This window comes from Hyperolius riggenbachi, chromosome 1, assembly GCF_040937935.1.
Source record: "Hyperolius riggenbachi isolate aHypRig1 chromosome 1, aHypRig1.pri, whole genome shotgun sequence".
NCBI lineage: Eukaryota > Metazoa > Chordata > Amphibia > Anura > Hyperoliidae > Hyperolius > Hyperolius riggenbachi.
The window spans coordinates 414,737,990-414,757,965 of NC_090646.1; the positions used below are offsets into that span (position 1 = coordinate 414,737,990).

The 19,976-nt window shown below is 44.1% G+C and overlaps 1 protein-coding gene across 2 annotated transcripts in view; it reads left to right on the top strand.

Annotated features, from left to right (window-relative positions):
- SMC5 (structural maintenance of chromosomes 5) overlaps nt 1–19,976 on the top strand; it is a 151,126-nt gene continuing 131,150 nt past the window's right edge. The window contains exons 1-5 of one of the 2 annotated variants that reach the window (XM_068236253.1): nt 1–411; nt 6,033–6,174; nt 10,345–10,397; nt 13,716–13,878; nt 14,532–14,666. In XM_068236253.1, the coding sequence (XP_068092354.1) occupies nt 284–411; nt 6,033–6,174; nt 10,345–10,397; nt 13,716–13,878; nt 14,532–14,666 (621 nt within the window). In that variant the 5' untranslated portion in view covers nt 1–283. The remainder of the gene's footprint in view (nt 412–6,032; nt 6,175–10,344; nt 10,398–13,715; nt 13,879–14,531; nt 14,667–19,976) is intronic. The other variant, XM_068236260.1, reaches the window with a different exon arrangement.

The following is a 19,976-nucleotide window of genomic DNA, read 5'->3' on the forward strand; positions in this document are numbered from 1 at the left end:
CAGATTCCCTTTCTTTCTACAGCGTTTCTGTAGCGTTTTCTTCCTTTTTCCTTCTTATGAACCTCTTCTTTCTTCTGAACTCCATAGCGATAACTTTTACCAGGCGGAAAGAAAGCTGGGTATAAGTTATAATATAGGTACCTCAGACGCTGCGAGTGCAGCACGACAGTTGCCCACACTAAATATGGCGGTGGGTAGACGTGACGTAGGCGGAAGCGTCTGAGAGCGGTGAGGAGAAGCGGCTGCTCTGCTCTCTCTGCAGTGATCGGGGTCTGGAGTCCTGATGGAAGCGATGGCGGCTTCCCGGGGCAAGAGGAAGGCGGACGGTACAAGATTGTCTGTAGGCCGGTCAGATCAGAGCAAGGTTCTTGTGGAAGGGGCTATAGTCAGGATCAAGATGGAGAACTTTCTGTAGGTATCCCCGCCGCTGCTGTGACAGGGACTACAGTGCATTACTGCTACATCTTTATGTGTCTCCCATATCCCACCAGTGCCTCCTTTGGCATCACTTCCTGACCCTCTTTCCACTTTAGTTGTGCCCTGCTTTATATATTTACTATCAAGGCAGTAACCATGTGGTATTAATATATTTACTAAGCTTTTGAAATTGATATATTTTCCCAGTGTTCTTTTTGAATGATATATATAATAATATCCCATCCATAACTGGAAATATGTATATTCAGCATGCTGGTGTCGGTGCTCCAACAATCTAACCTACACTGTCGAACTAACCTACATCCCATAGACTTTTACTATACCCTAACCTTCCCGCTATACGTTTGATAGTGAATGTAGGCTGATTCGACGTGTAGGTTATTTCATCGGAACACTGGCGCTTTTTTTCCTACTTGTCAGAATATGTTACCTAGAGGGGGAATCTTCTGTCTGTGTCGTTACATTACAACGGACAATATTATTGCAACACGATGCAATGATATTCCTATGGTGCTTTGACATTGTGTTGTGTGGCGGGTTCCAACAGCATACTGTGCATTTACATGGCAACCTGTGCACTTATTGAGGCCTCTTGCACACTGCAAATTGCAAATCTGATTTGCGATTCAGAGTTTCCCTGGATGCTACCAATAAAAGAAGAAAAACACAGAAAAAATGCAGCGTGCAGGCCTGATTAAAAATCATGCAAAATCACAAATCTGAATCGTATGTTGTGTGCAAAAGGCATGAAGCCCATTTTCATAGTACTGAATATTACACTGTATAGTCACACCACAGTGTGAAAGGACTTTTACGCTATCTTTACACTGACACATTGATTACTCGATGAGATTATAATGGCATTTTCACATTGGCACACTATCAGTGCAGAGTAGCGGTACCTGATGTCATAACATGAGGCATGCTGTGTTTAAAGAGAACCCGAGGTGGGTTTGAAGAATATTCTCTGCATACAGAGGATGGATCTGCCTATACAGCCCAGCCTCTGTTGCTATCCCAAACCCCCCTAAGGTCCCCCTGCACTCTGCAATCCCTCATAAATCACAGCCACGCTGCTGACAAACAGCTTGTCAGAGCTGGCTGTGTTTATCTCTATAGTGTTGGTCTGCTGCTCTCCCTGCCTCCTGCAGAACTTCAGTCCCCGCCTGCATCCCTTCCTTCCCTGCTGATTGGAGGGAAGGGACGGGGGCAGGGACCGGAGCTCTGCAGGAGGCGGGGGAGCAGCTGAGACTGACACTACAGATGTAAACACAGCCGCACAGCACGGCTGTGATTTATGAGTGATTGCAGAGTGCAGGGGGACCTTAGTGGGGTTTGGGATAGCAACAGAGGCTGGGCTGTATAGGCAGATCCAGCCTCTGTATGCAGATAACATTCTTTAAACACACCTCGGGTTCTCTTTAAAGAGACTCTGTAACAACAAAAACCTCCCCTGGGGGGTACTCACCTCGGGTGGGGGAAGCCTCCGGATCCTAATGAGGCTTCCCACGCCGTCCTCTGTCCCACGGGGGTCTCGCTGCAGCCCTCCGAACAGCTGGCGACAGAGCCGACTGTAGCTTCAATATTTACCTTTGCTGGCTCCAGCAGGGGTGCTGTGGCTGCTTTCGGCACGGAAATAGACGGAAATACCCGATCTCCGTCGGGTCCACTCTACTGCGCAGGCGCCGGAAACTTGCGCCTGCGCAGTAGAGCAGACCCGACGGCGATCGGGTATTTCCGCCTACTTCGGAGCCGACAGCCGTCAGAGCGCCTGCGCAGGAGCCAGGAAGGTAAATATTACGTCACCGCTGCACGGAGGGCTGCAGCGAGACCCCTGACGGATGGAGGACGGCGTGGGAAGCCTCATTAGGATCCGTAGGCTTCCCCCACCCAAGGTGAGTACCCCCCAGGGGACGTTTTGTCGTTACAGTTCCTCTTTAACTGGATGATTATCAGTTGCAGTGGAGCATACTTTTCATGTATTGTATGCTTGCATTGCACAAGTTACTTGCAATGGAATTTTCCTCTCAGCTTAGACCTGTCAGTCTTCTGCTGGATTGACCTAGCATCTGGGAGACTCCTTTTATAAAGGAGACCCCAGAGCTTCCTGCCAGATTACCACCGCTGCATGTCACAACCAGATGTTCCTTTTGTGGTTCAACCAGCCACTGCCATTCCTGCATCACCACTACTCCTTGCAGCTCAGCTCTGTAACATCAGCCAATTTGCTACCTGTGTCAGTGGCACTGTCGTGAACGCCGACCAGCAATACTGGTAATAATAATAATTGCAGTATTTGTATAGCACCTTTCTCCTGTCGGACTCAAAGCGCTTGCGAGGCAGCCACTAGAGCGCACTCAGTAGGCAGTAGCAGTGTTAAGGAGACTGGCCCAAGAAACTCCTTACTGAATAGTTGCTGGGTTACTGAACAAGCAGAGCCGAGAATTGAACCCAGGTCTCCTGTGTCAGAGGCAGAGCCCTTAAAGGGAAGGTCCAAGCAAAATAAATACTACCATTACACGGTAGTCCTAGAAGAGCATCTATGAACTTCCAGCAAAGAGCATCTATGAACTTCCAGCAAGGGCTCCCTATTGGTTTATGGTCTGAACCAAAAAGTATCCACCCTGAGGGTCATTTTCATTGGTCTATAAAACTGGCAAAGCTCTAATTACCCCCTTCTCACCCATGCAGACTGGGTAATGCTTTTAAAGAGACACTGTAGTGACACATAGTAGAATGCAGTAAATTATTCTGGATACTCTCTTTTACAATAATTTTCCTGGTTTCATCATCAAAAATGCTTCCCATATTTATGAATTTGTATGTTGCCCTGTCCTCCCAGTGATGTCACAGCTTAAAGAGGAACTGTCGCGAAAATCTTAAAATTTAAAACACAAATAAGAAGTATGTTTCTTCCTGAGTAAAATGAGCCGTAAATTACTTCTCTCCTATGTTGTCAGTTGTAAGTAGTAGAAATCTGACATGACGGACAGGTTTTCTGGCTAGTCCATCTCTCCATAGGGGATTCTCAGCATGGCCTTTATTCTTTATAAAGACATTACCTGAAAAAGATTTATTCAAAGATGCTGGCCAGCCTCCCTGCTCACCGTACACTTTTTTGGCAGTTGGGCGGAGCGACTGCCATTCACTAAGTGCATTTTGAAAATAAAGAAATCCCTGTGAACCCCCCAGGAGGACATAGACTAGTCCAAAACATGTCGGTTCTGTCAGATTTCTACTACCTACTGTAAGTGACAGCAACATAGGAGAAAAGTAATTTATGGCTTTTTACTCTGGAAGAAACTTTATTCTTAATTGTATATGTTTATATATATTTTAACAAAGGTTCTTTAAGCAGTTGAGCTATGTGGAATTCTCATCCCAGAGTATTCTGGGAGTCCAGGTATATTTGCTACTAGCTTCAGAAGTCTCTGAACTCTTAAATGGTTTAAATGGTATGGTATACTGTATATGAGCACATCCAGACTATGCACGAGTAAGGTTCCAGTAGACTGAAGCAGCTTCAATATGTCTTCTTCACCCTCCTCCCCACCGCCCATCAGATTTACAGTGAAGTATTACTGTCCTTATTTGTGTATGAATGTACTTTTTTTTTTTTTAAAGTGCTGTCCAATACAGTCTTTCAGTTTTAAGCACTGTGTTGTCTTTCCTCCTGGAGACAGGGCTGTTGCGTACCCTGTAAAAACAGTGGAAAAGGTGGAGAGTGCATTACTTGTGTGATGCATACAGTACAGTGCTTTACCACAACTTTAAAGCATCTGAACTTAGAGGAATATGGTGGCTACCATATGTGTTCCCCTTTAAACAATACAAGTTGCCTGGCAGTCCTTCTGATCTCTTTGGCTGTAGCATTGTCTGAATCACACACCTGAATCAAGCATACAGCTAATCCAGTAAGATTTCAGTTAGAAACATCTGCTTTTCATGCTTGTTCAGGGTCTGTGGCTACCTGTATTAGAGACAGAGGCTTAGCTAGACTGCCAGGCAATCTCCATTGTTCAAAAGGAAATAAATATTTCAGCCTCCGTATCCCTCTATTTTCAGATGTGCTTTAACCACTTGCCGACCGCACGCTTATACCGTGCGTCGGCAAAGTGGCAGCTGCAGGACCAGCGACGCAGTACTGCGTCGCCAGCTGCAGGCTGATTAATCAGGAAGCAGCCGCTCGCGCGAGCGGCTGCTTCCTGTCAAATCACGGCGGGGGGCTCCGTGAATAGCCTGCGGGCCGCCGATGGCGGCTCGCAGGCTAAATGTAAACACAAGCGGAAATAATCCGCTTTGTTTACATTGTACGGCCCGTAAGGCAGATCGGCGATCCCCGGCCAATCAGCGGCCGGGGATCGCCGCCATGTGACAGGGGACGTCCTGTCACAGGCTGCACAGGACGGATAGCGTCCTGTGCAGCCCCGATCACCAGGGGGCCAGGTAGGAGAGGGGGGAAGCGGAATTTCGCCGCGGAGGGGGGCTTTGAGGTGCCCCCCCCCCGCCAGCCACACGCAGGCAGGAGAGATCGGACCCCCCCAGCACATCATCCCCCTAGTGGGGAAAAAAGGGGGGTGATCTGATCTCTCTGCTTGGTGTTTGATCTGTGCTGGGGGCTGTAGAGCCCACCCAGCACAGATCACATAGATCAATGCTGGTCCTTAAGGGGGGGTAAAGGGTGGGTCCTCAAGTGGTTAAAGTAGACCTGAATTCCTTCACAGGACAGAAGAAAAACAGAGAAATGCACCCTGCATGTATTTAGAGAGTTTATCCTGTTTAATTCCTCCCTCATTTGTGTATACTCCCACATTGTAATCCAATCTCTCCCGTGTGTCACATGACTGCCCAGGGCAGATAAGCCCATTTGAAAGCACACTATGTTAACAATATGTATGTTTCCATGAATCAGGAAGTAGAAACAGTGCAGATTTATTTTAAGGTTTGTATCAGCTGTAACAAATTGTTTAAAGGTTATTATGCTGTGTATCTTTTAGAGCAGAGAGAACTTATGAGTTCAGGTCCGCTTTAAACCCTCATGTTGTCCGCTAACACATATTATACTTGCCATTACTCTGATGGATCACACTGCACTACTAATGTGCTATTGTGAATGCACCATTACAATATAATCCCATCGGGTTTGCAATGTGATTATATTGTCTGTCGTGATGCAACAGGTCAGTGTGAATGTACACACCATTGACAGATATCACCCGTCGGGGAGCAGGTACTGGTCCCCTTGGGCAACATTGCTGGGTCTGGCTGCACACACGTGTGTCAGCTGTGTAGCTGACAACATGCTGTGTTGCTGTGTGCGGAGATGACGAGGATGCATGCGGGGGAACAGCGTTGAACAGTGGGATCGTTGGGGGATCAGCGTCACTGGGGGTGTGTAGGTCCGCAGGGCAGAACACTTGAGGTTCGCCAGCTTCTGCACACACGCCTCGTTATTGGCTGAGGCAGTCGTTATCGGACACTTCGGCTGATGTATGTCGTGTTTTTTGAGAAAGGTGGGGAAGAACTAGCAGAAGTGTACTGCATAATATTGTGTTCATGCATTGATTTTAATTTTTTTTGTGTGCTTTGTGTAGCACATATGATGACTGTGAGGTGTTTCCTGGTCCTCACCTAAATATGATCGTGGGTGCAAATGGAACAGGAAAGTCAAGTGTTGTTTGTGCAATTTGTCTGGGATTGGCTGGGAAGACTTCATTCATTGGCAGAGCTGATAAGGTAATTTTTTTGTTTATACTACCTAAAGTTTTGGTGCTTATCATATTGCATGTTTATGGTACAGAGGAGCACAATCTCCATATCTGATCATCCTAGGGGTGTACATGTAAAAATAATGCTGCGGTAATTTGGGCCCCAGAAATGGCCACTAGTAGACTGACTGTAAAATTATGTAAATTTTGATTGTTGGGCAGTAGTAATTCCGATAGTAAAATGTATTGCTAAATCCCACCCTATTTTCACTGGAGCCCTCTTTAGTGATGCCTAACCCTATTTAACTCTCCTCCTGATGCTTGCGGTAGCCAAAGTACCCCCTGGGTGCTGATATAGCTGCAATTAAATTGAGGACTATGTGGCACCCATTTTACCATAGTGCCACCAGTGCCCAAATTACCTGCTTGTCTTAGGGGGGGTCCAGTTCTGTTTTTTTGATGAACGGCGGTGGGTAAGCCAGCAACTAATTATATGCACATAAGTACGTTTCTTTTTTTCTTTCTCATTTTTTATTCACTTCAGGATTGCTTTGACCTATCTTGGTTTTCTAGTTGGCAACAACTGAATGGCTTGTGATCCCTCCAAAAAATGTAATACTGATGAACTGTACCTCTCGGCCCCAGACCTTAAAGGGGAACTTCAGCCTAAACAAACATACTGTCATCAAGTTACATTAGTTAGGTTAATTAGAAAAGATAGGTAATATAATCTCTTACCCACCCTGTTTTAAAAGAACAGGCAAATGTTTGTTATTCATGGGGGCTGCCATCTTTGTCATGGGGGCAGCCATCTTTTTGGTTGAAAGGAGGTGACAAGGAGCAGGAGACCGTTCCAACTGTCCTGTGTCCTGATTACCCCTCCCAGCTGCACATGCTAGGCTTCAAATGTCAAATTCAAAATGTCAAAAAAAAAAAAATTGCACCAAAACATCAGAAATCCCATCATGCTTTGCACAGCATCAGGGGAAAAAAGCCCGGGCAGTTTTCTTTTGTGCAGCTAAAAATCAGGCTTGTATAAGAGAAACAAAGTTCTGATGCTGTGAAACTGTTAAAAAAAACGCCAAGCCTTTTCAGTGCTGCTGAGTCGATTTTTAGTCCGGAGGTTCACTTTAACTCCCTCCTCACACGGGTTCCCGACTGCCTGTCCGTCCTATCCTCTTTCATGTCCTCTCGCTTCTTAAAACTTAATATGAATAAAACTGAACTAATAGTCTTTCCACCCTCCCTGTCCACCTCTTTGCCTGATATTACAATAAATGTTAACAACATGTCTAACATCAGTTCCCAAAGCATGGTGCTTGGGGGTAATATTTGATTCTTCTCTCTCATTTATTCCTCACATCAACTCCCTAACCAGCTCCTGTCATCTCTAACTCAAAAACATAGCATGCATCCAACCTTTTCTCTCAGGATACAACCAAAATGTTAATACATGCTCTTATTATATCTCGAGTGGACTATTGCAATATACTGCTTGGTGGACTTCCAACTAAGCGACTAGCACAGCTCAATTCTGTACTGATCTCTGCTGCTCGACTCATTCATCTCTCCTCTCGCTCTTCCTCTGCTGACCCTCTCTGTCAAGCTCTTCACTGGCTACCAATTAACCAGAGAATTCAGTTCAAACTCTTAACCCTAACCTACAAAGCTCTCCACAATCGCTCTCCCCTGTACATCTCCTCACTAGTCTCCAGATATCAACCCAACCGCAATCTCAGATCTGCACATGAGCTTCTTTTATCCTCTTCTACAATTACCTCCTCACATTCACGTGTACAAGACTTCTCACGTGCCTCACCCTTCCTATGGAATGCCCTTCCACAGCACATCTGCCACTCTCCCACCTTTAAAATCTTTAAACACTCCCTCAAAACCCACCTTTTCCTTAGAGTTCTGTATTTTGTATCGGTGTGCATATTTGATGTATATCATTGTCTGTATCATTATGTATCCCTTGTTTGTTTTCTTACATTGTACAGCGCCACGGAATATGTTGGCGCTTTATAAATTAATAATAATAATAAAAAAGGGAACCTGATTTATTCAGGACAAACGACTTCCAGTGGCTTCCCAATCCGTCCAGGTGCCCACTGTTCCTTTGTAGGGTCCCTCTGAACCTATCTGACAAGAGCTTGTCTATGTTCTCGTGGCCCCACTCCCTGCCATCTATGAGCACAGCCATACTGCGCCTGTGCTAGTCCACCAGTGTGTACCAGGCTTAAAGAAACCCAGAGGTATGAGGAAAAAGTTGAGATTTAGTTACCCGTGGCTTCTTCCTGCCTCCCACAGTCTTTCTTTCAGGTTTTTCACTGTGCTTCCAATCCACTTCAGTGTGCTGCTGCCTTTTTTTCACTACAGGTAAACTTTTTAAGCTTGGTAAACATCCAGCTTTGACCAATGACTGGCACATTTTACCACCTCTATGTGGTATGAAGGCCAACAGATTTTGAATACTATGAACAGATAGTATTGGTAAGCTCTCAGACTACGTGGAAGTGGTAAAATTGGCCAATGAAAATTGGATGTGTGTACCAAGCTTTAAAGGTTAACAGAAGTAAGAGTGATCAGTTTTCGATTCTGAATCCACTCCTCTGCTTGAGATTGTGTTGTATGTATAAATAGGTGGAGCGTATTATGATAAATATAGGGAGGGTGACCACAATTCCAGGTTAGAATACCACTGGAAGAGCAGGTGGGGAAATGACCTGTACTCGCTCAGGTATGCCATTTTCCTCCTCATTCACACCTCAGAAAGGGTCAAACTTATGTAAAACATACAATACCTGACCTCTCCACAGAGGTGTGATAATACAGTACAAGAAAGGTGCCTAATAAGATAATAAAACAAAAACAGTTTAAATTGGATGACTAGTTTTGGCTTGCTTCCAAGATAGATGCCACAGTCAGCAGGACGCCAAAGAAATAGTTTATTATGCAGTTAGGCAGTGTGTTTCCTGATACTAAGCTCATTTCATAAGGTCAAGAACAAGCACCACAAAGTGACAGTCATGAAGATCGACTTTCCATTCACCTTCATGGTGAGGTTCAGTGTATGCTGAGGTTTACATTGCAGTCAGGTTTTGTGGTGTTCATTAACGGAACCAAATCAATGAAATTCAATTGACTGTGTTAAACTGTGGGGTATTTCCTTTTTCATTTTGTGGCTTAGATAAAGATGTAATTACACACAGTTTACTTATGTTATTATATCTAATACTAAAGTTTAAAAGATCAAAATCTTTTTTTGTTCACTTAGTTATAAAAGTGGCAAGGAGATTTTAAAACAGTGTACTGTATTTATAATATTACGAATAAGATTTGTTTGCTGACAATCTGATTTTTAAAAAAAATTATTATTTTTTTGAACAAAAATAAACTTAATTGCAACAATTGTGTGTTACATCCAGTAGAGAGTGGGCGTCACATAATCCTTACATAAAGACATAGATTGGCATTAAATATGACTTCCGATTCCTACATAGTCAAGGTGGAGGTTACTGACTATGTTCATTCTCTAATAAACAATCCCACTTTCCTGACTTCTGTGCTGATTCTCTAATAGGGATGGCCAATGAAATGCAAATAATTCCGACTTGATGTTCGATTATGCAAATTTTATGCAAATACATGCAGCTTGAAAATGGACTAATCATATTAAATATTCGTGAGACTTGAACGGTCCATTTTCAAGCTGCATATAGATTTGCATTATTCTGCATCAACTCTGAATTACTTGCATCTCATTGACCGATGCCTATTCTCTAACACTTGAAGTGGCAGGCCCAGAATGAGCATGCAAATATATGTTCTGGCCTGACTCCACTGGCTGGTGTGTGACTCACAATCAACTGAAGGCAAAAGCTCCGTACGACAGCCATGCAACTGACATTATTATAATGTAATGAAGAGGGCAGCCTTTACATTCCTCTCACTTCAGGTTCCCATTATAAAACTGTAGCGTATTCACTTACAAATTTCCCTGAAACTGGTGACCAGAATTCCCCATCTCTTGCTTTGAAAAGTGGAGAATCAGTTTTCTGCTTCTCAACCTGAGTGGTAGTTGAGCATCTTCATCTCCTTCACATGTGCATATCATGTTTTGTCTGTGAAGTATAGTAGTTATGATAGTAAGATATAATGGTAGTAAGGAAAACTTAAGTTTATTTCTGTCTTTTAGGTTGGACTTTATGTGAAGCGGGGATGTCAGAAAGGTTTGGTGGAGCTTGAATTGTAAGGAATTTTACTGACGGCTAAATCTTGATGCAATGAAATGATGTGCTTTCATTTTAGGTCTGGCATATCTTTTCATGTAACTTGTTTGTGAAATATTTCTGTACAATGCCATGGAAAATTCTGCAGCTACAGTTGTGTTCAAAATTATTCAACCCCCACTGAAATTGAGTGTTTTGGCCAGTTTGATATTGATTTTGATCATTTCAGTCATCTTGTTTACAATTAAATCAAAGGGGCACTTGTAAGTCAGACAAATATAACATTTATAATGAAATAACCACAAATGTCTTTTCCGTGCTCACATCATTATCAGTTTTATTCAACCCCCAAGTGACATTCATTCTCAGTACTTAGTACATCATCCTTTTCCAGTTATAACAGGTTTTAAACGTGAAGCATAGCTTGACACAAGTGTCTTGCAGCGATCTACGGGTATCTTAGGCCATTCTTCATGGGCAAAAGCCTCCAGTTCAGTCACATTCTTAGGCTTGTTCGCTGCAACTGCTTTCTTCAAGTCCCACCAGAGGTTCTCAATCGGATTTAAGTCTGGTGACTGCGATGGCCACTCCAAAATGTTCCAGCCTTTAATCTGCAACCATGCTCTAGTGGACTTGGAGGTATGCTTGGGACCATTGTCCTGTTGAAAGGTCCAACGTCTCCCAAGCCTCAGGTTTGTGACGGACTGCATCACATTTTCATTCAATATCTCCTGGTACTGAAGAAAATTCATGGTACCTTGCACACGCTGAAGCTTCCCTGTACCTGCAGAAGCAAAACAGCCCCAAAGCATGATTGACCCACCCACCCGTCCCCCCCGCCATGCTTCACAGTAAGCAATGTGTTCTTTTCTTCATAGGCCTTGTTCTTCCTCCTCCAAACATAGCGTTGATCCATGGGCCCAAACAGTTCTAATTTTGTTTAATCAGTCCACAGAACACTACCACAAAACTGCCGATTTAATTGTAAACAAAATCAATGTCAAACTGGCCAAAACACTCAATTTCAGTGTGGATTGAATAATTTTGAACACAACTGTATATAATATAAAATTTCAAGCATTGTAGTAGTGTGGCTGAGGATTATGGCAAAGGGTTGAAACAGAGCGAGGGACTAGAGCAGAGCACAGAAACTGTTTCCACATGTGTTCTCAGGCTACGTTTCCACTGTAGCGTGACATTTTCGCCTGCAAAAAATCGTATAAAAGTTTTCGGATTGGTGAAAATTTGCATGTAATTTGTATGCGTTTTTATGTGACTTTTCGTATGCGAAAATTTGCATTTGTTAAACATACATAATCTGCCTAGTAACAGCTTTGTCATGACTGCTGACAACTTCCTGTTACCATGAATCTATTGTGAATTTTCACACAAATAACGCAATATTCGCATTGCCTATACAAAGCATTGTACGCAAATCTTACGCGATGTCCGAAAATATGATGCAGGACCTCAGATTTTTTTTCAAGCGTACGAAAATTTGCAAGAAGTGGAAACGGCTGCATTGACTTACATTAGTTTTCAAATCTATGCAAATTTCTGAGCACAAAACTGACACAAAACGCACGAGTGGAAACATAGCGTCAAAGGATACATCCGAGCTCCCCCCCCCAAAAAAGACATCTACTTACCCGGGGCTTCCTCCAGCCCTCTGGCGGCTGATATGTCCTTTGCCGCAGCTCCGGTGTCCCAGAATCCCCTCCGTTGCAGATGCCAACTTCGCCAGGTCTGCATCTACAGCGCCTGCGCGAGTGGCGCTCACGTGGTCTGGAGTATTTTGTGCAGGCGCAGTAGTTCTGCGCCTGTGCAGAACACTCCAGAAGTTGTGGGAGCGATCGCAAGCGGTGCTTGTGCAGGTACAGTAGATGCTGACCTCTCCAGGTACAGAGGGGGATCCCGTGACACCGGAACTGTGGCTAGGGACATATCTGCTGCTACGGGCTGGGGGAAGCCCTGGGTAAGTAGATCTTACTCCCTGAACAGGAAGCAGCAAAAGTGCTGCAGGCAAACACTTTTACACTAAACAATCAGTAATTCAAATCAGAATCAGATTTATCTGACCTCAAGCATACTGGGTCGTGCCCAGTATTGGATTTGGCACATGCATGGCTCAGAGTAGAAGTAAAATCACAAATAATACAATGAACACGAGCATAATATCGGCAATGGCAAGATATATTTAAGCAGTGCTTCATAAGACTGGCTCCATAGCCATACCCAGCGGCTGCATCCTAAAGGGGGGGGGGGGGTCTTGGAGAGAGTTTAAGTGGTTTACAGCTGGGGGGGGGGGGGGGGGGAAGAGTTCTTTTGCAGGGATGACCTCTGGATGAATTCTGAATGAGTGGTTGAGGGAGAGTTAATCTTACCCAGCTGCCATCTGGTTTAATTTGGCCCACGCTGCTTTCCAAGCCGCGTTCACGTGACTACCGCGCTTCCTCCTTCCGGGTTGAAGAAAACTGCTTCTGGGTAAGTTTAACCCCCCCCCTCACCAGCCACATCAGCTGCACTAATTATCTGTGTGACATCCGAATGAAACTCATTTGTATTTCATCCGGAACTTATGCCTGTTTCTGTGTCTAGAAGTCCTGGTGGAGATGCTACAAAACCTTCAGCTTGAAGGGAGTCAACTGAAGAAGCAGTGGCCTGGGTGTAATGCGTCGTTGGCAATCCTTAACGCTCTGGAGCGCAGTCTGGAGTTGTTGAGGAGGTTAAGTGGAGGGAGGAGTTTCCCGATAATCCTCTCAGCTGATCTAATAAACCACCTGTAATTTGTATCGGTCACTGGTGGAGGAACCAGTATAGCAGTCCCGGATGCTCGTCAGAAACTCCTGGGCCATACTGAACTTCTTTAGTTGGCGAAGGAAGAGCAGTCCCTCCTGGGCTTTCCTCAGGGTAGAGGTGGTGTCAGCCTTCCAGCTTAGGTTGTTGAAGATGGTAGTGCTTAGGAGGCTGGCGCAGGATACTTTTTAGGCCTCCGTGCCGTCAGTGTAGATTGGAGGAGGGGTGGGGTTGTGCTTGCTGATGTTGATTATCTCTACTGTTTTGGCTGTGCTGAGGACTAAGCTTTCCTTCTTGCATCAGGGGCATATTCTTTCAACCTGCTGACGGCAGGCTATGGCAGTTCCAGAATGTATGCACTTAATACAAGACTGCAAAACGAAATGCTTTTTTTTGGAAATAAAGTACAGATAAAAGAAATCACTTTCAGATTTTGGGTGTATAATCATGATAAATCATCTTTAAAATTTCCTGACATTTAAAATATCACATGCAAAAACATGTCTCCTTCTACTGTTCAGAGTAATTCTTGCTTAACTAGGTACAAAGCATCTGGGAATCTGATCATTACACGTGAAATTCAAGTGTCCAACAACCAATCATCATGGTACATCAATAAGAAGAGTGTTTCTTTAAAGATGGTTGAAGAGCAAGTGGCTGCCATGAATATCCAAGTGGGAAATCTTTGTCAGTTTCTGCCACAGGTAAACTACTGTTGCTTCAGAATCCACGATATAGGGAGACTTTTCTTATTAGGGCAGTGCATAATCTTGCTATATGCATAACATATACAGTTTTTCTTCCCAACCTGATAAATTGGTTTGCCTCAGAATTTACCTTTAGTATGTACTTGGTGGTTTATCTGTTTACAAACTGTATGTGCTTTTAAGCATGGCCATTAGATGGCTTTTGTTCTAATGTAGTGTTGACTGCACTCTGCAGTGGCCATAAGCTGAGCTGGACTCCCATGCTCACTACACTACACAAAATGTGTAGTTTGTATCCTTCTTGGATACTTTGAATCTCTTAACCCTCCTCAACTAATGGCTTCCTAGCCTCAGTATTAATGCAGAGGCCACACAAGGACATGGTCAGTGTGCTGGGACTGCAGGAAGAAATGTGGCATAGCTTGGCTTCTGAAACAGGAAGTCAAGCATTGGACTCATTGGGACTTGGTAAGTTTTGTTTGTGGAAGCAGCTTGAGCTATTGATGTGGCAATGTTGTATGGTGTACAGCCATGCTACCAGTTTACTGTTATGCAAACCTTTACTGCTGTGCTTTCATGATGGAAATGCTGATATATTACATATCATCATGCTGTGGAATTTTCAGTTTTAAACGTAAAATATTTTTCAGGACAAAGTTGGAGAATTTGCCAAATTATCTAAAATTGAGCTACTGGAAGCAACGGAGAAGTCGATTGGTCCTCCAGAAATGCACAGATTCCATTGTGAACTAAAAAACTGCAGGGAAAAGGAAAAAGAGTTTGAGGTAACATTCATATGACTTTTTTTTTAATTGAGCTAAATTATTTTTCACTTTTTTTTTTTTTTTTAGTTTTAAATGCATATTATTATGAAAAGCGCTACAATATAATAGCTACAAATCCTATACACCAGTTAACCCATTCGCGTTCCGTCGTTTTAACTTGAGAAATGTTCACCTCCCATTCATTAGCCTATAACTTTATCACTACTTATCACAATGAACTGATCTATATCTTGTTTTTTCCGCCACCAATTAGGCTTTATTTGGGGGGTACATTTTGCTAAGAGCCACTTTACTGTAAATACATTTTAACAGTAAGAATAAGAAAAAAACGGAAAAAAATCATTATTTCTCAGTTTTCAGCCATTATAGTTTTAAAATAATACATGCCTCCATAATTAACACTCACGTATTGTATTTGCCCATATGTCCCGGTTATTACACCGTTAAAATTATGTCCCTATCACAATGTATGGCGACAATATTTTATTTGGAAATAAAGGTGCATTTTTTCCGTTTTGCATCTAGCACTATTTACAAGTTTAAAATAAAAAAAATATAGAAATATTTTATCTTTACATTGATATTTAACCACTTAATGACCGCCTAATGCCCATAGGCGTCGGCGGGTCGTTAGTGGTATAGCATGGTTTCCATGCCAGTTCACGGAGGCTGTCTCTGTGAACAGCCGGAGAGCCGCCGATCGCGCCTCGCCAGAGAACTGTAAACAGGCGGGGAAGAAATCCCAGCTGTTTACATCACACGGCGCCGTGACGTAGATCGGCGATCGCCGGCATATGATAGGCTGAAGCCTATCCTTCAATGCGCAGGATGGAAATCTGTCCTGCGCAGCCCATGGAGGGAGAGGGAGGTAAGGGGAAGGAGGGAGCGCCGAAAACGCTGCGGAGGGGGGCTTTGAAGAGCCCCCCCCCCCCGCAGATCACAAACAGCCGGCGGCAATCAGACCCCCCCCCCCAGCAGGACATCCCCCCCACCCTAGTGGGGAAAAAAGGGGAGAAGTCTGATCGCCAAGGCTCACTCCTGATCGGTGCTGCGGGCTGGAGAGCCCACGCAGCACCGATCACTGCAGAAAGCCCTGGTCCTTAAGTGGTTAAAAAGTTTAGACCCTTAGGGCCCGTTCACACTTAAAATCGCAGAACGTTTTACGGGAGTGATTTTCCTGCGATTAGCGCGGAAAAATCGCTGGACACTGCGGCGGTTTTGGAGCGATCGCGGTTAGCATGTAGCGCGGTTGCGGTTATCGCTAACCGCAACCGCGGCAGTGAGAACACTGCCACTAGCGGTTTGCCGTGAGCGGGAATCGTGCGATTCCCGCTCAGGTGTGAACGGGCCCTTAGGTAAATATTTACATGTTGTTTTTTTTTTATTGTAATGTTTTGTTTTTTTATATTAAACATTTTATTTGGGTAGTTTTGGGAGGGTGGGAGGTAAACAATAGGTTTATAGTGTAAATGTGCGTTGATTTTCATTTTTTTTAAATTTTAGTTGTAGTATTACTTTTTGGCCACAAGATGGCGGCCATGAGTTTGTTTACATGACGTCACTCTAAGCGTAACGCACGCTTAGAGCGACGCATGGGGTACGTTACAGCCAGAAAAGGCGCAGCTTCCGAGAGAAGCTGTCGCTTTTTCAGCGGGGGAGAGGAATCTGTGATCGGGCACCATAGCCCGATTCACTGATTGCCTGGCTAACGAACCGCGGGCCGGGAGCGCGCGTGATCGGCCGCGGGAGCGCGCATGGTTCCTGGACGTAGTTTCTACGTCCAGGAACCAAAATAGGTTAATGTCTTGGTTAATCACAAGTCACTACTGTCACATTAAAGTCGATTAGGCGTTTGCGCTCTATGAAGGCTTCAGCAGTGCCCTTTAGACAGCTGATTAATGTTGATAGACAGCCCTCCGCGTTATGACACAATCATCACTGTACATCCCACAAGGAATCAGACTCGCCCAGCCTATTTGACCACTGCAAGACTGGCCAAAGATCGCTTTATAGTTGTCCTGCAGTAGATCTGGCATCTGCATATCTAATGCTGGGAATACACGGCTCGATTCTGAGCTGATACGATGGCTCGACAGATAATTTCCGACATATTCGATCCTTTTGCCGCTTGATTTGTCATTTAAGCAGATTGAAAAAAGATAAGGAAAACGAGTGGAACATAAGAGAATCGAGCGGGCAAAACGATCGGGCGCAGAACCGAGCAACAGAATCGACCCGCGTATTCCCAGCATAAGGGGACGCGGAGGAGGCAGCCTAGAAGCCTGCTGCAGGACAAGTATAGAGCGATCTTTGGCCAGTCTCGCAGTGGTCAAATAGGCTGGGTGAGTCTGATTCCTTGTGGGGTTTACTGTGATAATTGTCACAAAGCGGAGCGCTGTCTATCAACATCAGTAAGCTATTTTTTTTTTTTTTTTTTTTTTTTTTTTTTTTTTGTAGTTTAACCAAAGGAATTTAAGGTGGTACCCAAGGACTGGTCAATGAGATTCAAATGATTCCAAACTGAAGCAGAATTATGCACTTTTTTAATTAGCTTGAAAAAAGACAGATTGAATCCTACCCTCTGCTTTATTTGTGTTAATCATTTTGACTGGCACAGAATGATATGCTTCTGCTCAAAAAGCTGATGAAAAAGCAGATCAGTGTGCTTTCTATTGAAGTCCTTGCATTTACTTGTGTCAGCCAGCCACAGTAACTTTTACGACTGCCATAGAAAAGGCGCACTATGCTTCTGCCGCTTCTTCAGCTAGCTGGGCAGAACATATTTCTCCATGTCAGTTCAGCTGGAGTGATAAGGGGCATGTACATTTGTTTCATGGTGACCAGTTGATTTTGCAGCCATGATCATCTTATTTAAAATAATGTGTGGCAGCCATTGCAGCGAAAGAAAATCAAGCAGGAAATGGTACAGTCCCAAGAAGCTGGGATTGCACCTATGTCCCCTACCCCTCATGGTATGCTCTGCTTCTCCACTGTGTTGTCAGTGCCTTCTGTGCACTGCAGGTTGGTGGGGAGTGTTAAATTTAACAGGTTAAACCAAAAGTCAATGGTTGATGCAGCTACAGCCATATTGTCAATGTATTCTTTAATGGCTGGTACACATGAGCTACAAATGTAGCTGGTGGCTAGCACATGGGAGCGTGTGCACGACAGATCGGCGACAGCTCATCGCCGGGTCCCTCCGCATACACACGACGGAAGAGGGATTGCTGATGCGACGGAAGCTGTTGCCGACGGTCCTAATTCAACCCCCCCCCAACCGCCCTCCGCCGGAAGCTCCGCGTGAATTCCCTATTGGTTGCTGTCGCTAGTCCGCATACACACGCGGACTAGCGACAGTCGCCAAGTGATTGACCGCGGCAATCGCCCGCCGACGGCTCAGAGTAGCGACAGTTCGGGGCGCGCGCCATACTCACGGGCGACCTGTCGCCGCAACACGCATGTGCCACGTGGTTGCAGCGATAATTGTAGTCCGTGAGTATGAGGCTTAAGAAAACCTATTAATAATTCTCCTCCATTAAGTTAGCATATATGCTTCTGTTGCTGAAAGGTAATTTACATGATTACTGATCTATGCATCTGTCTGCCAGATTCGGCTACACAATGATTACATTTTAAAAAGGGTAGAGAAATGATATAAGCAGTGATACAGGCATAAATATTTGTGACGGAAGAATGGAAGGCTACTTTTTATTACCTTTTTACAATGACAGCCCTGTGCAGCTTGCTCGCTCCCTCCCTGTCGGTGCCTGCAGGCAGTCTGTTACAGAAAAAGAGAATGGGGATGGTAGCATAGAGGCTGGTGGGTGCTTTTCATCTCTTTATTGTCAAGGCACACCAAGAAGACTGCTTCAAAATGTCCTGTAATGCATTACTGCAGGTATTATGAGGTACACATTAAACAACTGATAATGTTTAGAGAATCTATTGATTTCCTGGTGACAGGCACATTTTACAGTCATGGCCAAAAATATCAGAACCCTTGCACTTATGTTAGAAAACGCACAATTTCTCCCAGAAAATTGTTGCAATTACAAATGCTTCGTTTCTTTTGTTGGCACTGAAAGAACACAAAAAAGCAGAAATTTTTTTTTTGAGACATTCCACACAATGTCAGAAAGGGCTTAGGCAAAATTATTGGCACCCTCCGCTTAGTATTTGACAGCTTTATTGTTCATGTTGGATTCTCTGCACAGCTCAGTCAAGCGCATGGAGTTGACTGTGCAACATTACAGACAGTTCAGCACTTTAAAGCTACATAATGACCTAGTCTTTTTTAATGATGTACACACAAAACATGCAGTTGTAAGTTTAGATTTCCAAGGAGCTTGTATCTGGAGATGCTGCATTATGCTAATGATGACCTGGTAGCTGAAAACACTGATTGTAAGTGCGCTATGGGTCTCACGTGTGCTTGGAGAATTATGAAAATTGCTATTCCTGACTTATTAAAAAGAAACCACAAACATTTTGATAATGTGGCCTCAGCTGTTTAGCCCACTGACCTAGGACAAGCATACAGACAAGGGCGGGTGGTGGCATAGTGGATAGCACTCTCACCTTGCAGTGCTTGGTCCCAGCCAGGGCACTATCTGCACATAGTTTATATGTTCTTCCTGCGTATGTGTGGGTTTACTCCAGGCACTCTGCTTTCCTCCCACATTCCAAAAACATACAGATAAGTTAATTGGCTTCACTCTAAAATTGGCCCTAGACTATGAAGGACATATGACTATAGTAGGGTCTAGATCAGGCATGGGCAAACTTGGCCCTCCAGCTGTTGAGGAACTACAAGTCCCACAATGCCTTGCAGTAGTCTGACAACCACAGTCATGTCTCATAAAGGCAAATGCATTGTGGGATTTGTAGTTCCTTAACTGCTGGAGGGCCAAGTTTGCCCATGCCTGGTCTAGATTATGAGCCCCTCTGAGGGACCGTTATTGACAAGAATATATACTATGTAAAAGTGCTGCAGGAGATACCAGCTGTATGAATACTAAACAATAATAATGGTCTGCATACATGTGTTATAGATGAAATAACACCATGGATATCAATAGTTCAGGAATGCATGATAACTGGGAAAGTACCAATCTTAAAGAGACACTGAAGTGAAAAATAAGTGTATGTGTAGTTTTAGCTAAGAAATAAATTAGGAGCAGAGAAATACAGTAAGTCTAATGTTTCCAGTACAGGAAGAGTTAAGAAACTCCAGTTATCTGTGCAAAAAAAAAGCCATTGAGCTCCATGACTATCAGTCGCGGAGACCTCTGTCTTCTCTCAACTGTCAGA